At 43.1% G+C, this 21,262-nt stretch overlaps 1 protein-coding gene across 1 annotated transcript in view; it reads left to right on the forward strand.

Moving 5' to 3' along the window:
• Positions 1 to 21,262, forward strand: part of CDH22 (cadherin 22) — a 1,590,820-nt gene that overhangs the window by 1,481,879 nt on the left and 87,679 nt on the right. The window contains exon 10 of the mRNA XM_085619354.1: positions 18,890 to 19,007. Within this exon, the coding sequence (XP_085475480.1) occupies positions 18,890 to 19,007 (118 nt within the window). The remainder of the gene's footprint in view (positions 1 to 18,889; positions 19,008 to 21,262) is intronic.

A 21,262-nucleotide genomic window follows, 5' to 3' on the forward strand; every position in this document is an offset into this window, starting at 1 on the left:
AACTGTGCTGGGAGGTAGCAGTGTGCTCCCATCCCCCTTCTGTTTCAAAAAGGCTCCCTTGAGCCACTGGGCTGACGAGCTCATGGGAGGCACCTGTGCGCCAGGGAGAGGTACAGAGACCTGAGAGGATTGTGGCAGCTTTCTCAGCAAACCCCAGAAGAATTTCGTTTTATCTTTACTGAAGAAGGATGAAATCCAGAAACACATGTGTCTAGAGATTAACAGCACTAACCTGCACCAACTTTGGTGAGACACTCTGCAAAATTTCAAGTAAGCATTTAAATTGAACTGCATGTACCAGGATGCAAAGGGGCGAACTGTGCTGGGAGGTAGCAGTGTGCTCCCATCCCCCTTCTGTTTCAAAAAGGCTCCCTTGAGCCACTGGGCTGACGAGCTCATGGGAGGCACCTGTGCGCCAGGGAGAGGTACAGAGACCTGAGAGGATTGTGGCAGCTTTCTCAGCAAACCCCAGAAGAATTTCGTTTTATCTTTACTGAAGAAGGATGAAATCCAGAAACACATGTGTCTAGAGATTAACAGCACTAACCTGCACCAACTTTGGTGAGACACTCTGCAAAATTTCAAGTAAGCATTTAAATTGAACTGCATGTACCAGGATGCAAAGGGGCGAACTGTGCTGGGAGGTAGCAGTGTGCTCCCATCCCCCTTCTGTTTCAAAAAGGCTCCCTTGAGCCACTGGGCTGACGAGCTCATGGGAGGCACCTGTGCGCCAGGGAGAGGTACAGAGACCTGAGAGGATTGTGGCAGCTTTCTCAGCAAACCCCAGAAGAATTTCGTTTTATCTTTACTGAAGAAGGATGAAATCCAGAAACACATGTGTCTAGAGATTAACAGCACTAACCTGCACCAACTTTGGTGAGACACTCTGCAAAATTTCAAGTAAGCATTTAAATTGAACTGCATGTACCAGGATGCAAAGGGGCGAACTGTGCTGGGAGGTAGCAGTGTGCTCCCATCCCCCTTCTGTTTCAAAAAGGCTCCCTTGAGCCACTGGGCTGACGAGCTCATGGGAGGCACCTGTGCGCCAGGGAGAGGTACAGAGACCTGAGAGGATTGTGGCAGCTTTCTCAGCAAACCCCAGAAGAATTTCGTTTTATCTTTACTGAAGAAGGATGAAATCCAGAAACACATGTGTCTAGAGATTAACAGCACTAACCTGCACCAACTTTGGTGAGACACTCTGCAAAATTTCAAGTAAGCATTTAAATTGAACTGCATGTACCAGGATGCAAAGGGGCGAACTGTGCTGGGAGGTAGCAGTGTGCTCCCATCCCCCTTCTGTTTCAAAAAGGCTCCCTTGAGCCACTGGGCTGACGAGCTCATGGGAGGCACCTGTGCGCCAGGGAGAGGTACAGAGACCTGAGAGGATTGTGGCAGCTTTCTCAGCAAACCCCAGAAGAATTTCGTTTTATCTTTACTGAAGAAGGATGAAATCCAGAAACACATGTGTCTAGAGATTAACAGCACTAACCTGCACCAACTTTGGTGAGACACTCTGCAAAATTTCAAGTAAGCATTTAAATTGAACTGCATGTACCAGGATGCAAAGGGGCGAACTGTGCTGGGAGGTAGCAGTGTGCTCCCATCCCCCTTCTGTTTCAAAAAGGCTCCCTTGAGCCACTGGGCTGACGAGCTCATGGGAGGCACCTGTGCGCCAGGGAGAGGTACAGAGACCTGAGAGGATTGTGGCAGCTTTCTCAGCAAACCCCAGAAGAATTTCGTTTTATCTTTACTGAAGAAGGATGAAATCCAGAAACACATGTGTCTAGAGATTAACAGCACTAACCTGCACCAACTTTGGTGAGACACTCTGCAAAATTTCAAGTAAGCATTTAAATTGAACTGCATGTACCAGGATGCAAAGGGGCGAACTGTGCTGGGAGGTAGCAGTGTGCTCCCATCCCCCTTCTGTTTCAAAAAGGCTCCCTTGAGCCACTGGGCTGACGAGCTCATGGGAGGCACCTGTGCGCCAGGGAGAGGTACAGAGACCTGAGAGGATTGTGGCAGCTTTCTCAGCAAACCCCAGAAGAATTTCGTTTTATCTTTACTGAAGAAGGATGAAATCCAGAAACACATGTGTCTAGAGATTAACAGCACTAACCTGCACCAACTTTGGTGAGACACTCTGCAAAATTTCAAGTAAGCATTTAAATTGAACTGCATGTACCAGGATGCAAAGGGGCGAACTGTGCTGGGAGGTAGCAGTGTGCTCCCATCCCCCTTCTGTTTCAAAAAGGCTCCCTTGAGCCACTGGGCTGACGAGCTCATGGGAGGCACCTGTGCGCCAGGGAGAGGTACAGAGACCTGAGAGGATTGTGGCAGCTTTCTCAGCAAACCCCAGAAGAATTTCGTTTTATCTTTACTGAAGAAGGATGAAATCCAGAAACACATGTGTCTAGAGATTAACAGCACTAACCTGCACCAACTTTGGTGAGACACTCTGCAAAATTTCAAGTAAGCATTTAAATTGAACTGCATGTACCAGGATGCAAAGGGGCGAACTGTGCTGGGAGGTAGCAGTGTGCTCCCATCCCCCTTCTGTTTCAAAAAGGCTCCCTTGAGCCACTGGGCTGACGAGCTCATGGGAGGCACCTGTGCGCCAGGGAGAGGTACAGAGACCTGAGAGGATTGTGGCAGCTTTCTCAGCAAACCCCAGAAGAATTTCGTTTTATCTTTACTGAAGAAGGATGAAATCCAGAAACACATGTGTCTAGAGATTAACAGCACTAACCTGCACCAACTTTGGTGAGACACTCTGCAAAATTTCAAGTAAGCATTTAAATTGAACTGCATGTACCAGGATGCAAAGGGGCGAACTGTGCTGGGAGGTAGCAGTGTGCTCCCATCCCCCTTCTGTTTCAAAAAGGCTCCCTTGAGCCACTGGGCTGACGAGCTCATGGGAGGCACCTGTGCGCCAGGGAGAGGTACAGAGACCTGAGAGGATTGTGGCAGCTTTCTCAGCAAACCCCAGAAGAATTTCGTTTTATCTTTACTGAAGAAGGATGAAATCCAGAAACACATGTGTCTAGAGATTAACAGCACTAACCTGCACCAACTTTGGTGAGACACTCTGCAAAATTTCAAGTAAGCATTTAAATTGAACTGCATGTACCAGGATGCAAAGGGGCGAACTGTGCTGGGAGGTAGCAGTGTGCTCCCATCCCCCTTCTGTTTCAAAAAGGCTCCCTTGAGCCACTGGGCTGACGAGCTCATGGGAGGCACCTGTGCGCCAGGGAGAGGTACAGAGACCTGAGAGGATTGTGGCAGCTTTCTCAGCAAACCCCAGAAGAATTTCGTTTTATCTTTACTGAAGAAGGATGAAATCCAGAAACACATGTGTCTAGAGATTAACAGCACTAACCTGCACCAACTTTGGTGAGACACTCTGCAAAATTTCAAGTAAGCATTTAAATTGAACTGCATGTACCAGGATGCAAAGGGGCGAACTGTGCTGGGAGGTAGCAGTGTGCTCCCATCCCCCTTCTGTTTCAAAAAGGCTCCCTTGAGCCACTGGGCTGACGAGCTCATGGGAGGCACCTGTGCGCCAGGGAGAGGTACAGAGACCTGAGAGGATTGTGGCAGCTTTCTCAGCAAACCCCAGAAGAATTTCGTTTTATCTTTACTGAAGAAGGATGAAATCCAGAAACACATGTGTCTAGAGATTAACAGCACTAACCTGCACCAACTTTGGTGAGACACTCTGCAAAATTTCAAGTAAGCATTTAAATTGAACTGCATGTACCAGGATGCAAAGGGGCGAACTGTGCTGGGAGGTAGCAGTGTGCTCCCATCCCCCTTCTGTTTCAAAAAGGCTCCCTTGAGCCACTGGGCTGACGAGCTCATGGGAGGCACCTGTGCGCCAGGGAGAGGTACAGAGACCTGAGAGGATTGTGGCAGCTTTCTCAGCAAACCCCAGAAGAATTTCGTTTTATCTTTACTGAAGAAGGATGAAATCCAGAAACACATGTGTCTAGAGATTAACAGCACTAACCTGCACCAACTTTGGTGAGACACTCTGCAAAATTTCAAGTAAGCATTTAAATTGAACTGCATGTACCAGGATGCAAAGGGGCGAACTGTGCTGGGAGGTAGCAGTGTGCTCCCATCCCCCTTCTGTTTCAAAAAGGCTCCCTTGAGCCACTGGGCTGACGAGCTCATGGGAGGCACCTGTGCGCCAGGGAGAGGTACAGAGACCTGAGAGGATTGTGGCAGCTTTCTCAGCAAACCCCAGAAGAATTTCGTTTTATCTTTACTGAAGAAGGATGAAATCCAGAAACACATGTGTCTAGAGATTAACAGCACTAACCTGCACCAACTTTGGTGAGACACTCTGCAAAATTTCAAGTAAGCATTTAAATTGAACTGCATGTACCAGGATGCAAAGGGGCGAACTGTGCTGGGAGGTAGCAGTGTGCTCCCATCCCCCTTCTGTTTCAAAAAGGCTCCCTTGAGCCACTGGGCTGACGAGCTCATGGGAGGCACCTGTGCGCCAGGGAGAGGTACAGAGACCTGAGAGGATTGTGGCAGCTTTCTCAGCAAACCCCAGAAGAATTTCGTTTTATCTTTACTGAAGAAGGATGAAATCCAGAAACACATGTGTCTAGAGATTAACAGCACTAACCTGCACCAACTTTGGTGAGACACTCTGCAAAATTTCAAGTAAGCATTTAAATTGAACTGCATGTACCAGGATGCAAAGGGGCGAACTGTGCTGGGAGGTAGCAGTGTGCTCCCATCCCCCTTCTGTTTCAAAAAGGCTCCCTTGAGCCACTGGGCTGACGAGCTCATGGGAGGCACCTGTGCGCCAGGGAGAGGTACAGAGACCTGAGAGGATTGTGGCAGCTTTCTCAGCAAACCCCAGAAGAATTTCGTTTTATCTTTACTGAAGAAGGATGAAATCCAGAAACACATGTGTCTAGAGATTAACAGCACTAACCTGCACCAACTTTGGTGAGACACTCTGCAAAATTTCAAGTAAGCATTTAAATTGAACTGCATGTACCAGGATGCAAAGGGGCGAACTGTGCTGGGAGGTAGCAGTGTGCTCCCATCCCCCTTCTGTTTCAAAAAGGCTCCCTTGAGCCACTGGGCTGACGAGCTCATGGGAGGCACCTGTGCGCCAGGGAGAGGTACAGAGACCTGAGAGGATTGTGGCAGCTTTCTCAGCAAACCCCAGAAGAATTTCGTTTTATCTTTACTGAAGAAGGATGAAATCCAGAAACACATGTGTCTAGAGATTAACAGCACTAACCTGCACCAACTTTGGTGAGACACTCTGCAAAATTTCAAGTAAGCATTTAAATTGAACTGCATGTACCAGGATGCAAAGGGGCGAACTGTGCTGGGAGGTAGCAGTGTGCTCCCATCCCCCTTCTGTTTCAAAAAGGCTCCCTTGAGCCACTGGGCTGACGAGCTCATGGGAGGCACCTGTGCGCCAGGGAGAGGTACAGAGACCTGAGAGGATTGTGGCAGCTTTCTCAGCAAACCCCAGAAGAATTTCGTTTTATCTTTACTGAAGAAGGATGAAATCCAGAAACACATGTGTCTAGAGATTAACAGCACTAACCTGCACCAACTTTGGTGAGACACTCTGCAAAATTTCAAGTAAGCATTTAAATTGAACTGCATGTACCAGGATGCAAAGGGGCGAACTGTGCTGGGAGGTAGCAGTGTGCTCCCATCCCCCTTCTGTTTCAAAAAGGCTCCCTTGAGCCACTGGGCTGACGAGCTCATGGGAGGCACCTGTGCGCCAGGGAGAGGTACAGAGACCTGAGAGGATTGTGGCAGCTTTCTCAGCAAACCCCAGAAGAATTTCGTTTTATCTTTACTGAAGAAGGATGAAATCCAGAAACACATGTGTCTAGAGATTAACAGCACTAACCTGCACCAACTTTGGTGAGACACTCTGCAAAATTTCAAGTAAGCATTTAAATTGAACTGCATGTACCAGGATGCAAAGGGGCGAACTGTGCTGGGAGGTAGCAGTGTGCTCCCATCCCCCTTCTGTTTCAAAAAGGCTCCCTTGAGCCACTGGGCTGACGAGCTCATGGGAGGCACCTGTGCGCCAGGGAGAGGTACAGAGACCTGAGAGGATTGTGGCAGCTTTCTCAGCAAACCCCAGAAGAATTTCGTTTTATCTTTACTGAAGAAGGATGAAATCCAGAAACACATGTGTCTAGAGATTAACAGCACTAACCTGCACCAACTTTGGTGAGACACTCTGCAAAATTTCAAGTAAGCATTTAAATTGAACTGCATGTACCAGGATGCAAAGGGGCGAACTGTGCTGGGAGGTAGCAGTGTGCTCCCATCCCCCTTCTGTTTCAAAAAGGCTCCCTTGAGCCACTGGGCTGACGAGCTCATGGGAGGCACCTGTGCGCCAGGGAGAGGTACAGAGACCTGAGAGGATTGTGGCAGCTTTCTCAGCAAACCCCAGAAGAATTTCGTTTTATCTTTACTGAAGAAGGATGAAATCCAGAAACACATGTGTCTAGAGATTAACAGCACTAACCTGCACCAACTTTGGTGAGACACTCTGCAAAATTTCAAGTAAGCATTTAAATTGAACTGCATGTACCAGGATGCAAAGGGGCGAACTGTGCTGGGAGGTAGCAGTGTGCTCCCATCCCCCTTCTGTTTCAAAAAGGCTCCCTTGAGCCACTGGGCTGACGAGCTCATGGGAGGCACCTGTGCGCCAGGGAGAGGTACAGAGACCTGAGAGGATTGTGGCAGCTTTCTCAGCAAACCCCAGAAGAATTTCGTTTTATCTTTACTGAAGAAGGATGAAATCCAGAAACACATGTGTCTAGAGATTAACAGCACTAACCTGCACCAACTTTGGTGAGACACTCTGCAAAATTTCAAGTAAGCATTTAAATTGAACTGCATGTACCAGGATGCAAAGGGGCGAACTGTGCTGGGAGGTAGCAGTGTGCTCCCATCCCCCTTCTGTTTCAAAAAGGCTCCCTTGAGCCACTGGGCTGACGAGCTCATGGGAGGCACCTGTGCGCCAGGGAGAGGTACAGAGACCTGAGAGGATTGTGGCAGCTTTCTCAGCAAACCCCAGAAGAATTTCGTTTTATCTTTACTGAAGAAGGATGAAATCCAGAAACACATGTGTCTAGAGATTAACAGCACTAACCTGCACCAACTTTGGTGAGACACTCTGCAAAATTTCAAGTAAGCATTTAAATTGAACTGCATGTACCAGGATGCAAAGGGGCGAACTGTGCTGGGAGGTAGCAGTGTGCTCCCATCCCCCTTCTGTTTCAAAAAGGCTCCCTTGAGCCACTGGGCTGACGAGCTCATGGGAGGCACCTGTGCGCCAGGGAGAGGTACAGAGACCTGAGAGGATTGTGGCAGCTTTCTCAGCAAACCCCAGAAGAATTTCGTTTTATCTTTACTGAAGAAGGATGAAATCCAGAAACACATGTGTCTAGAGATTAACAGCACTAACCTGCACCAACTTTGGTGAGACACTCTGCAAAATTTCAAGTAAGCATTTAAATTGAACTGCATGTACCAGGATGCAAAGGGGCGAACTGTGCTGGGAGGTAGCAGTGTGCTCCCATCCCCCTTCTGTTTCAAAAAGGCTCCCTTGAGCCACTGGGCTGACGAGCTCATGGGAGGCACCTGTGCGCCAGGGAGAGGTACAGAGACCTGAGAGGATTGTGGCAGCTTTCTCAGCAAACCCCAGAAGAATTTCGTTTTATCTTTACTGAAGAAGGATGAAATCCAGAAACACATGTGTCTAGAGATTAACAGCACTAACCTGCACCAACTTTGGTGAGACACTCTGCAAAATTTCAAGTAAGCATTTAAATTGAACTGCATGTACCAGGATGCAAAGGGGCGAACTGTGCTGGGAGGTAGCAGTGTGCTCCCATCCCCCTTCTGTTTCAAAAAGGCTCCCTTGAGCCACTGGGCTGACGAGCTCATGGGAGGCACCTGTGCGCCAGGGAGAGGTACAGAGACCTGAGAGGATTGTGGCAGCTTTCTCAGCAAACCCCAGAAGAATTTCGTTTTATCTTTACTGAAGAAGGATGAAATCCAGAAACACATGTGTCTAGAGATTAACAGCACTAACCTGCACCAACTTTGGTGAGACACTCTGCAAAATTTCAAGTAAGCATTTAAATTGAACTGCATGTACCAGGATGCAAAGGGGCGAACTGTGCTGGGAGGTAGCAGTGTGCTCCCATCCCCCTTCTGTTTCAAAAAGGCTCCCTTGAGCCACTGGGCTGACGAGCTCATGGGAGGCACCTGTGCGCCAGGGAGAGGTACAGAGACCTGAGAGGATTGTGGCAGCTTTCTCAGCAAACCCCAGAAGAATTTCGTTTTATCTTTACTGAAGAAGGATGAAATCCAGAAACACATGTGTCTAGAGATTAACAGCACTAACCTGCACCAACTTTGGTGAGACACTCTGCAAAATTTCAAGTAAGCATTTAAATTGAACTGCATGTACCAGGATGCAAAGGGGCGAACTGTGCTGGGAGGTAGCAGTGTGCTCCCATCCCCCTTCTGTTTCAAAAAGGCTCCCTTGAGCCACTGGGCTGACGAGCTCATGGGAGGCACCTGTGCGCCAGGGAGAGGTACAGAGACCTGAGAGGATTGTGGCAGCTTTCTCAGCAAACCCCAGAAGAATTTCGTTTTATCTTTACTGAAGAAGGATGAAATCCAGAAACACATGTGTCTAGAGATTAACAGCACTAACCTGCACCAACTTTGGTGAGACACTCTGCAAAATTTCAAGTAAGCATTTAAATTGAACTGCATGTACCAGGATGCAAAGGGGCGAACTGTGCTGGGAGGTAGCAGTGTGCTCCCATCCCCCTTCTGTATCACTCAGATGCCTTCTGTTAAATTATCCAGCTTCCTGACTAGTGATGAAGACTATTTCATCCAGAATTGAGTACTATCAGGATATTATAGAGTGCTAAATGAAAATGTGTTTAATCAGGGCTATTAGAGACAACAGGTAGATATTAACAAGATGCTATTGTAGGCTCATGGGGACCCACACCGCAGTAAATCAAACCCTGATGTAAATGAGAGAGAGGCAACTAGAGCAAAAATAAGGTGCTTACAGAGAAGATCAATTCCTTGGCAAAGCAGTGCCAGCAATCCTGCACGTCTGCCAGCTTGCTTAGCAGTCTTAAATTGAGCCAATGGTTGTAGGTGGGGCCCATTGTCCCTCTTATTTGGGGACCAGCACTTATTTATGCTCAACAAACATTGATCCAGAATAAGAGGAAGAAAAACACAAAAGAAGGAAAGCATGTCATGAGGTCGAATCAAGACTACTCAGCCTTGAATTCAGTACCCCAACTTTCGATAGCACCAGCATCTGACCATAACTCCCCCCCTTTTTATTCTGTTACAAATTTAGCACTGCTGCTGAGCATAATTGTGTAGTCAAAATATCAAAGGCTGCAGTGGAAAGGTGAATGTGGTGGTACAGTCTTGGCCCATCTCTTACCTCAGGTCAGGCAGGTTCGCCTTGACTTGGCGCATTCCCCCTATCAGACCTAATCTCAGCCTCCACAGAATAGAGTATGCCATTATCATCCACTTCTTATTGATCAACAATAAATTAAGCTATTTCTTAAAGAAACACAAGTGCATTAAACCATTTCTAGGGCGTGGGAGATGTTTTTGCGCAGTCATTTCTTAGAAGAGGGTAATTGGGCTTGTATTGCATCTCTTTTAGAGTGCAGAAAGCATTGTCTACTGTTTCTGTAAGAAGAGTTGTTTAGGTTTTGCATTTGGTTTTTATTCAGTGATAGTTATGTTATTATTTATGTTTAGAGCACAGCTTACAGAAAAGCTTCTTGTCACTACAGAACGCCCAAAAAAATAAACAAATGTCCCGCTTTCTTTGCCACTAGGATTTGTAGAGGGAAGAGTAAGTTAATATAAATCCCCATGTTACACATCAATATAAAAGTGGTGGGTAGGGCATTGGATTCAAACTTTGAGACAGATGCTATCATTCAAAGAGGTGAATTGTGGTCATCTGTTTGAAAGGGGTACCTTCCAGGACATTTTCAGATATCCACCGCCTGTTCACTGATTTTGATTAAAGTTCAAATTATCTATCCCTGTCCTTAGTTTTTGTTGAAGGTTTGAAACCAGTCAGGTGTAAAACGTTTTTAAAGAATTTTGTCCACCTTCTTTAGTTATTTTTCACACCCTGTTCTGTATAAGGTCCGAGGACTCTATTTCTGTTTGTCGCTTAATCTCTCTCCTTAAGACCATTTTGCAATAGAGGCATTAAGACCTGTCAGAGCCAGCGTCATTAGCATCTGTGATATCCATACATGGTTTTATTTGCCGTCTGGTTATTTTCTTTTAATCTTTTTGTAAAAGTTTTACTAATTATACAATACATTTCTAGTGTTATCAGCTCACATTTGAGATGTGGTCCCCCCACCTGTTGGAAAAGATGGATGAGTGACCACATGCAAATGTTAAATAAAAGGCTGATCTATTATAGAGCTGTGTGAAATTGCCTATTTTTTCTCAAGGAATTTCACAAAATCCCATGAAAATGTTGAGATAATGTGCAAAATTGCGCTTTCATTGCAAATCGTGGCTTGCAAGTGCCTCACATGCAATTTGTTTAAATGAACGTGCAGGTCTCTAAAAAAGACTCTTGAGATACCCACAGGAGGCTGGTTCAAGCCAACACTGTCTCTAGGCGAATAATTTTCTGTCTGCACCAGCCTCCTAATGGTATTTTGAAAGATTTATTTTATGTGAGGTGCATGTTAAATTGAATAAAAATGCAGTATTTAGAGAAATTTCAAAAACTGCATAGTTTACCAGAATAATTCAAATTTGCCCTGGCCTAGATGGAATTGATCCAGGCAGGACACCATAGTTTAGTTTCTAATGATGAGTATTGAAAGTTGAATGACAGGCTGACTGGGTTAGAACCTTAAAAATCTGTTAAACTAAGCTTCGAGAACAAGGTGGTATGGTCAATGGTGGCAGATTAACTCCCCCACCCCACCACTCACTTCCTCTCAGGGGCAATCATCTATAATAGGTAAGATATCCAATTCAGTGTTTGCTCCAGGTCTAAAACCTGCTTCTAAAGGGTTGTGTCCATTGGCAAGTTCCTGGATGTGTACAAAAAATGTATTCTCTATGAGTTTTTTAAAAAAAGGAGACAAATGAACTGAAAGTTATTAAGATCATTCAGATTAAATGCTAGTTACTTTTTGCTGAGGTTTTACCTTGTCCCCTTTCTCTTCATCTGTCATTCTCCTTCACCAGACCATAATTTATGTATGCTACCAGCTGCTTTAAAAACCTATTGGGCGTGGATACAAAGGGCAGCCAATTCTTATAGAACAGTGTTGAGCCTGGACAGCTTTTGAGATTGAATAGTTGTATCTAAGTAAGTAGAAATGAAAACTTAGGGCCCGATTTATATGTTGACAGAGAGGCAATCCCATTGCAATGGTGATGGAGTTCCCTCCCTGCTAACAAAGTGGTCCACCTGCCCAATTGTGATGCAGGCGAACCTCAAGTTTGGCCACGGCAGTGATTTGTTCACCGCTGCCATGGTCAAACTTCTCCACAGCCATATGGAGAAAGTGCTGTTAGAAAATTGGCTATATGCCCATCAGCCCCAAAAACATATAGGCGTTTCCTTACTGTTTGTCATATATATATATATATATATATATATATATATATATATATATATATATATATATATATATATATATATATATATATATATATTTAATTAATCCACAAAGTTACTCCTTCTGAAGTTCAAGCCCCTATGGGAGGGGTGGCGCGGACCGGCGGAGACAACCGGCAATTTTATCAACACAGATTGGAGTCCCAAACGCGCTCTCGGAGTCAAGAAATCACCAGGGAACGGGAGGTCACTTAGACACAGGTAGGTTTATTAACGTCATAAACCTGCTGCAACGCGTTTCACCCGCGAACGGGCTTGTTCACACAGCGTGTTCAAAACAAATGCCACATTACATACTGATTCGTGTAGACATAGTTGTCATAGAGAGAGGACTTCGTAGCTCCCATTCAAAGGTACATGTATCAGCAATTCGAGTTACATACAGCGCCATTTTGCACTCTGTTAGTATTACTGGTCAGTATTGTGAAATGAACATTAAATGCATTACAGTCTTTGCATTTCATAATTGTACGCAGTAAAAACCAATACTCTAAATAATAGTACAACGGTGTGGCAAGGTCGAGCAATAATGTAAGATTGACACACAACCTAAATTCATGGTCCAAAAATCGCGTAATCATTCGTAAATTAAAGTGTTAAGTTGTCCTCCGCTATGTGTCATTGCCAGCGTGGCATCTATTGTGGCGCCTTGGACTCAGGCAAAGTTACTTTTACTTTGTACAAGGAAAACTTTATACAGCCTCGTGTTGAAAACACAATCTATTGTAGTCGCCTAATAGTGGCTTAGAGACTGTCTATAATAAAAAACGCTTTGCTGCCCCTTACCTACGCATGTCCAAAGAGTATGTAGGGAAATGCTAAGGGGCGCTGACCCAACAGTGCAAATAAGACGATGTAAAAATAGTAACATGTAAAACCAAAAAGTGTAATGTTCGCCCAATAGTGGCACAACATAGATTCTATTCTTTCAGTCATATACGTAAAAGGTATAAAGGTGTCTAGGTGTATGCAAATAGTGCAATCAACGGGATCCATTCAAAAGGGATAACCTTATCGTAACAGGGATCAAGACACCTAACTCACGTCTAACAGATAGATGTGGTCTCAAATTATGTAAGTGGCAAGTTGAGTTGCCCTGTTCACTCTATATTCCTTAAACACCATCAGTGTAGGCCACAATCAAACAATATAGAAAAAAGGAATCATATTGGAGAGGGAGAAAAGAGTGCATCTTTGTTTCTTAAACAACATGAGGTCAAATGAAAGGTTGGAGTATTAACATCTCTAATTGGTACATATAAGATTCAGTTCATTGTTAAATACTCGGAACCGCAACTTAAAGTCAAGTGCTTGATAGTTGTCACAAGGCCAAATGCCCGGAAATGAGAGCGAAGAAAAGGGTAGGGACCCCCTTGGATCCTCTAGGCAACAGTCCCTTCCTTTCCTCCTGCAGACAAAAGAACAAGACAAAAGAGAGAAAAGAAGCACAATGAGAGAGAGCCAGCGAAAAGTCATTGGTCATTAAAAACACATGGTCAAGTTCAAAAACAAGTTCAACTGTGAGAAACATGTCAGCACATTGCATGTTCTGTTCCTCTGGAATACTATATGCTATTAACCAAAGGAGAACATTATAATTAAACCTCATGGTTATGGTCATATAAGCAGGTTAATTAAAACACAAGGAGGAAAACATGGTAAAGTGCATGGTAAACAGCGTGAAGGGAACTTTAAGGTAAAGAAGAGGGAATTACAATACTTTCTGCATGACATTCAATCTGATTGTAAGTGAATTGCCATCTCCTCATCCATGTTATGTCCATTTGGAAATCTGGTACACATCCCAATGATGTTTCTTGATTCCCTTTGCCTAAGACGTAGGATGCGGTCCCCGCCTCGTTTGTTCGGTAAGATTTGTTCTATCCCATAATAGGATAATTTTTTGTAATCTGAGAAATGAAAGCTTTCGAAGTGTCGAGCGATAGGATATTGTTTGTCTTTATTCGTAATCGCTCTCATATGTTCCAGAATACGTTTTTTCGCCATGTGTGTTGTACTTCCCACGTACCTTAACTTACATGGACATTCCAGTACATAGATTACAAAGGTAGTATTGCACGTAAGAAATTGGTTGATGTTGATCATAGTATTAGTACTGGTGTTACAGAATTCCTTCACCATGCGACTATTGGCACAGGCCTTACAGTGTCCGCATGGGAAGAAGCCTTGAATGTTGATACCTCTCGGGACAGTACTAGATATTAGGTCGTTATGGATCAGCAGGTCTCTAAAAGTGCGGCCCCTCCTATAGGTGATTTTCGGTCTATCTGGTATACTGTTACCTATTATGGGGTCATTTTTTAGAAGCTTCCAGTTTTGTGTCAGAATCTTTTTTATAGGTTCAGAGTTCCCATTGAATGTGAGAATCATGCGTGCAGAGTTAGATTCATCATCGTTGTCTAAGTGTTCTTTCAATTTGTCTTGTAAGAGAGTGTTTCTCTCAACATTGGATATTTTTTCCATTGCTCTTTTGAGTACCCACTGCGGGTAACCCCTTTCTCTAAATCTTTTCACCATTGTTTTTTCTTCATTCTGGTAGTCGGTCAAATTACTACAATTTCTTTTAGCTCTGAGAAGTTCTCCGTACGGAATGCTCCATTTCAAATTATCCGGGTGGCTACTCATGGCATGGAGCAGTGTGTTGCCTGCCGTACTTTTGCGGTAAAGAATCGTTTGTAACTTGTTCTCCACAACTCTAACTTCGGTGTCCAGATAGTTAACTTGCTTATGACTGATGGTACTTGTAAACGTCAGGTGTTTATCATTCTGGTTCAGAGATTGAATGAAGAGACTCAATTCATCCTCTTCACCCTGCCAAATGAAAAAAATATCATCTATATACCTTAGCCAAAGAGCAACCTTGGCTAAAGTATCGCAGAGGGTAGAGCTCTTGTGAAGGTCCTCCTCCCATGCTCCCATAAAGAGGTTCGCAAAACTAGGGGCAAAGCATGTACCCATAGCCGTCCCTAGAGTCTGCTTGTACATCTCATTATTGAACATAAAAAAGTTATTGCATAGGCAAAACTTGATCATGTCAAGGATCATGGCTGAGTGACTTAAAAAACGTATATTCCTCCGTTTGAGAAACCTGGCGCATGCCTCAAGGCCTTGTTCATGGTCAATCACTGTATATAAGGAATTGACATCCAAGGTGACCAAGATGTAGTTTCGCTTTTGCATTTAATGTTTATTTCACAATACTGACCAGTAATACTAACAGAGTGCAAAATGGCGCTGTATGTAACTCGAATTGCTGATACATGTACCTTTGAATGGGAGCTACGAAGTCCTCTCTCTATGACAACTATGTCTACACGAATCAGTATGTAATGTGGCATTTGTTTTGAACACGCTGTGTGAACAAGCCCGTTCGCGGGTGAAACGCGTTGCAGCAGGTTTATGACGTTAATAAACCTACCTGTGTCTAAGTGACCTCCCGTTCCCTGGTGATTTCTTGACTCCGAGAGCGCGTTTGGGACTCCAATCTGTGTTGATATATATATATATATATATATATATATATATATATATATATATATATATATATATTACCTACTGGCGGTCGCCAGTAGGTAGTTATAGTTAGGACCACGTTTCCATAGGAAATCCGCAACATTCTATTTTGAATAACTTTGGCGCCGGTTGACGAATCCTCGCGAATTTTTCAAAATAGGTGGGGCGCTCCGCTCCGCTCCTACCCTGAAAGTCTCGGGGGGATTCGTCAAGCAGGGGCTGAGATAAAAGGGGGGTCCCAAAACGCGTTTTTCCCATGCATTTTTCCATAGGACCTTTAGACACAGCTACAGCCCGAACGGCTGAACAGAATTACTTGAAATTTGGCAGAGAGGTAGTCCTCAGGTCAAGGAAGTGCCTTTTGTAGGTTTGGTGTAAATCTGTTCAGTAGATTCTGAGAAAATAGCCTTTAAATCAATATATATATCTGTGGCAGCTTACGGTGCGCTTACGGTGCGCTTACCGTACGCGTACGGTGACGTGCGCGAGCGCGATTCTGATTGGCCCTTAGATCTTAGTAAACATTCGAATCGGTCGAAACCAGGAAGCCGCAGCCGCCATTTTCTCTCTCGCACTCTGACAGGGGGTTGAAAAACAAAGGGCAAAAACATGTAAAGGGGCTGTTTACACAGCTCCCAAGCACCTAGCCATGTCGAGGGAGTCCCCAACGATCCCCCAAGTGAAAAAAGGCGATTTTAATTTTTTCGAAAATTTCGCCGATTACGCTTACAGTACGCGTACGGTAATAAATAATAAAAACAAAGAACCAATATCCACATTCTCCCCACCCCGTGTGCAAAATGTGCCCGCCGGTGCACCTTTTGTGCATGGCTTTATTATTTTGCGGTACCAAACATATATTTTACCTGTCACAACGATGCTCATCATATGTCCTCCATGTGCGCACGGTGCGCGAAGCGCATCGTGCGTTCATGGCCCATCTAGCGTAACGTGGGCACGCGGTGCGCGAAGCGCACCGCGTGCTCACTGTGCGCGCACGGTGCGCGAAGCGCACCGTGCGCGCACGGAACGAACTGCGTTAAGTGGGCGCGCACGCCACAAATGGCGTAAAGTAACTTAGCATTTAAAAAACCGTACAAATTCACTGAAAAACCATAGGTTTCACACACGTTATAGTTAGGAATTAGCATTTAAAAAACCTTGCAAATTCACTGAAAAAACCATAGGTTTCACACATGTTATAGTTAGCTGGACATTTTACTGATAAAAAACCAATGAAATTCCCCCGTTATAATTACTGTAGGCAACTATAACTCACGCGACCGTAATCCTCTGCTGATGACATATGTGTCTTTATGAAAAACAAATATTTGTAATATACGTATAGCTAAAATTTAATGGAAGAAGACATGGGCAAATAAGTGTCTAAATACAGTATTAGCATCAGCAGAGGATTGCGGTTGCGTGAGTTATAGTTGCCTACAGTAATTATAACGGGGGAATTTCATTGGTTTTTTATCAGTAAAATGTCCAGCTAACTATAACATGTGTGAAACCTATGGTTTTTTCAGTGAATATATATATATATATATATAAATATAAATATATATAGATATAGATGTGTATATATATATAAAAATATATATATATAAATATATATATTTTTTTAAATCGTCTAACATTTTATTTTTGAAATTAAAATGAAGAAACCTGTTTAGTGCAAGGCTACATCATGTTTACAGAGCCCTGCACCAATCAGCGAATTAATAGGAACCACAATGACAGCGGTTTCTGCCAACACTTTATAAATGACAACCAGCTTGGCGAGCATTTATGAATCTAATGGGCAGTAATTTACTCCGTTACCCTGGTGGAGAAACAGGCCAAAGATGAACTGAGGGTGAGCTCAGGTGGTTTCCCCAGACATGGTGATTAAATCTGTTCCTGCCCTGAGTGAGAATACCTGTGGATCCACATTTGTCTTTATCAATGCAATGCAGAAATATAGTATAAAGTCTTTAATCCCTAAGGCAGAAGTTGCCATTGATCCCACTTTAAGAGAATCACGGGCATTATCACGGGGTAACAAAAATCACTCTGCAAAGGTTCACTTACTCTACAGCTTCTGCACACAGCAAGAATACTGGTTGCTGATTTAAAGATATTGAACCATAATCTTTCCATGACTGGATTAGGATAACTTTAGATCAGTAATATTGCAAAGGTTCAAATGTTATATCAGATTCATTAGCAAAACTTTAAATCTTCAAAAAGTAATGTGCATTCACACTCATCTGGGAGATCAATTTATCTAACCAAATACTGTACTGAATGTCAAAACCACATTCACCTCATCCACGCAACACTTAACACAAGGTAGTGAATCAAATTATGTGGTGCAAGCAAAATGGTTACCCAGAATCATGATACACACTTCAATAGCATTTTTAGGCCATTTGACCTTTATCTGCATTGCTGGATATTGTTAAAAAGGGTACCCATTTACTGGACTTTTTACTTACAGCATTCAACTGTTGTGCTTGTGCCAAAATGCCCATGAATGAATGGATGATGAACTTTAGAAGTAAATTAAAATGTAAAGGAACACAAAAATAACACTTAGCTGTGCTCATCCTTGTATGAAAGACATAGCACACTGAACCTTCAAAAACATGTACAAAAACCTCCCACTTCTAAAACAAAAAAATATATATGTTTTTTAGCTAGGCCTAAACATATGCAAAAGTGGTTAATTTGACTTTCCTTCTATGTCACAGAGCCTTGTTGTATCAAGCCTTATTTGATGATATTTCCAAATATAACAAGTTTTGATCTATTTGAGTTTTTCTGAAAGTCATTCTTCAAGATATCAAATTTGTCACTACATCAAATGATGCAATCTGATCTTGATCGAAAGCTTATTTACAGGTAATCTGCCGCTGAGCTTGCCAGCCAATCATTTAATGTAAAGGTTGTTATATTTTTTGATCATATTTCTTCTGATACTCGTGTACAGATTTACCAGTTCCAACCACAGAGTGTTTGTGGTCTTACACCATTTAACTAGAGTTTATTATTGCTTCGCCTATTTGATTTTATCTGGGTTTAGCCTCAGTTTCCCCACCTTTTGTTTCAAAGAGTAATGCAAGATTGTTCAAGATTGTTGACCCATCCTCAATGTACTGTGTCCAGTGGTAATCAGTGGAATTTGAGCCACTCTTTGCCTAGTCTTTTGCTCATGATTCCTTCTTGAAGCCTCAATGTCTTACACAAGCCTAACGTGCACAGTCACTTGCTCACACAATCCTCTGATGTGCATCCCGCATGGTGGGATATTTATTGCAGTACCCTACAAGGAAACCCTTCTATATGTGTTACACAAACAAAGTGCATTATTTTGCACTTAGCACAAAATAGCACATACTGTGTGGTACCATGTACACACCCAAGATGATGTATCAAGAACTGTTCAGTATAGTACACACTATAAGAGCTGTTATTAGGTAAACACAGTATTACAGAGGTACGCATTGTGCGCTGGTGCTACATGCTCAGATCATTATACCAGTCAGTGCTGTGTTGCACCAGCATTCACTCACTTTAAGCTGCAATATAGAATTCTTACTGACCTCTTGCCTTTTTACCAAATTTTAGCTAATTCAGACAATCAGTGTGGTGGACCGAGACGAGCCACAGGGCGGTCATCAGTTCTATTTTACCCTATCCCCGGAGGTGTCTGGCGCCCGCCACTTCACTCTCCTGGACATAAAAGGTGAGTGCCACTATCCATGCCCGTCTTCAGTCTTTCATCCCATATCTCTAGTTAATTTACTCTTTGATCATTCTTCATTCAGTTCTCTATTTAAATTTAATTTTTTTTGTCAATTTTTCCCCTTGATGGTTCTATGTCAGCCTCATTAATTCTGTTTCTGTCACTCTCTTTAATTATTTCTAATTTTCTCCTCCCATCCTTTTTTTCTCCAACATATCCTTCTTCTTTGTGTCTCCCCCACATTTTGTAGATTCCTTTCCTTTATGTATGACTCTCTTATAGAATCTCTTTCTGTCTCAACCGAGGGGACTGAGGCACGTGTTGCTTGTATGGGCTTGTACTCACAAGGCAGCTTCCTATTTAGGAAGTATACTCGGTGTTTGTGCACACATGGGGATCTTTATCAACTTTTTAAAACCTATTTTTCCTTAAAATATTTCTCAAGGCAACATAAACAATTGAGGAATGCAATGCTCCCTAATCTTGCCTAATGTTTTCTCCTAGAGTGTTACTGAATCATGTAGTGTTAATACTAGTTCTTGAGACTTTTGGAAAAGTACATTAACCAAGATGTTGCCCTAATCCTGCCTTATATGTCAAAGTCAATTTGATTGCATAAGGCTTGTTCTCAATTGTTACTCAAAATTCTGATGCACGAGGGAAACCAACACAGGTTGACTGACATTTGACCGGATCATGCAATTAAGAACATTGGTGTAAGGTGGGATAGTGAATCAAGTAATATTAACTAAAAGCTGACCATGAGGAGGGCTGGTGAATAGGAGAGCAGGGACATGTAGTTGTGTTGCTCACCATCACTGATGAATTTCAATGGTTTTTAGGTTTTGTTTTGATTGTGTTGCTCACCATCACTGATGAATTTCAATGGTTTTTAGGTTTGGTTTTGATTGTGTTGCTCACCATCACTGATGAATTTCAATGGTTTTTAGGTTTTGTTTTGATTGTGTTGCTCCCCATCACTCGTGAATTTCAATGGTTTTTAGGTTTTGTTTTGATTGTCTTGCTCACCGTCACTAATTAATTTAATTGTTTTTTAGGATTTGTTTGGTAACCATAAAGTCTTTACAGTGTATGTTTATTAGTCCACTGAGTTTGCAAGGTTTTTTTATTAACAAATATTGTTTATCTTCTATTTAACTTCCCTTTAAAAACGTTTTTGTATTACATCTTTTAGGTTCTCTAATCAATGGTTTTGCACCTAGTCCATATGACCCAGAGCATTGAAACAGTAGCCAGCTGTGTAAGGCCGAAGTTTGGGGCTTGTTATGGGAAGGAGCTTTTCTACATATTTAGATTACATGGCTATAGCCCAGAGGGAAAATTCTGCACTCCCAGTTGCCATAGTTCATGTGAACTTGGTCTTTAAATCCTAAAAATGATGTCTTATTATTTAGCACTTAGTTTAAGGAAAAAATGATTATTGAACCAGAACCCTCTGCTTTACCAGGCTCTCCTGGAAAATGAAATCTCCCAAAACAATTTTGTTTTTTTGAGAGGAAGATTGCTCGAGCCGGAGGTCACAGCTAAAGGTCCCTTCTACGGATGATACCTATTCCTGCACTCCTGGGCATCCCCCAAAGAGTTGAGACTGCCTGCCTTCTACTACCTGTTTTTATCCCACGTGTAGCCGGGACTTTGGACTGCATGCTTTTCTTGTATAATGTATCCCCTATTTTACCCAATTGATCCCTCCCTTCCTAACGCTTTGTATACCACCCTTAATCCTGTAAAGCGCTCTGATACCCTCACGCTCTATAAAACTATACAATAAATAAATATTAAATAAATAAATAAAATTGTGGACAATTCTAATGGGTAGCTGGTGAAGTAAAAGTTCAGTTTTGAAAGTGATAATTATACTTAAATGTGAATTGGAAAACGTAGCTACAAGGAAGGATGTTGAGACTGGCAGTCTGTCCAAATGTTTGACTTCAGAATTACTTGTTGGCCACTCAAGCCCCCAACCAGAAACACTTGTTGTTTAGGTGCATTGTTGGACATGTAATGGAATTAATTTGGGGTCAGGTAAAATTATGTGCTATTACCTACAATTGAGATGCATCCTGGAACAAGGTGCCCCCCTAGGGTATTGCCGCTCTGTATAGCACTGCAACAGGACAGGAGCGCGCTGCGCTTGCGAAATATATATTTTAAACAACTATCCCTCATTTTTGTATTTGGGTTGAATATTATTTCTTTTACCTGGATTTTAACTGCGCTGAGATCGCGCACGC

Source organism: Triturus cristatus, chromosome 7, assembly GCF_964204655.1.
Source record: "Triturus cristatus chromosome 7, aTriCri1.1, whole genome shotgun sequence".
Lineage (NCBI taxonomy): Eukaryota > Metazoa > Chordata > Amphibia > Caudata > Salamandridae > Triturus > Triturus cristatus.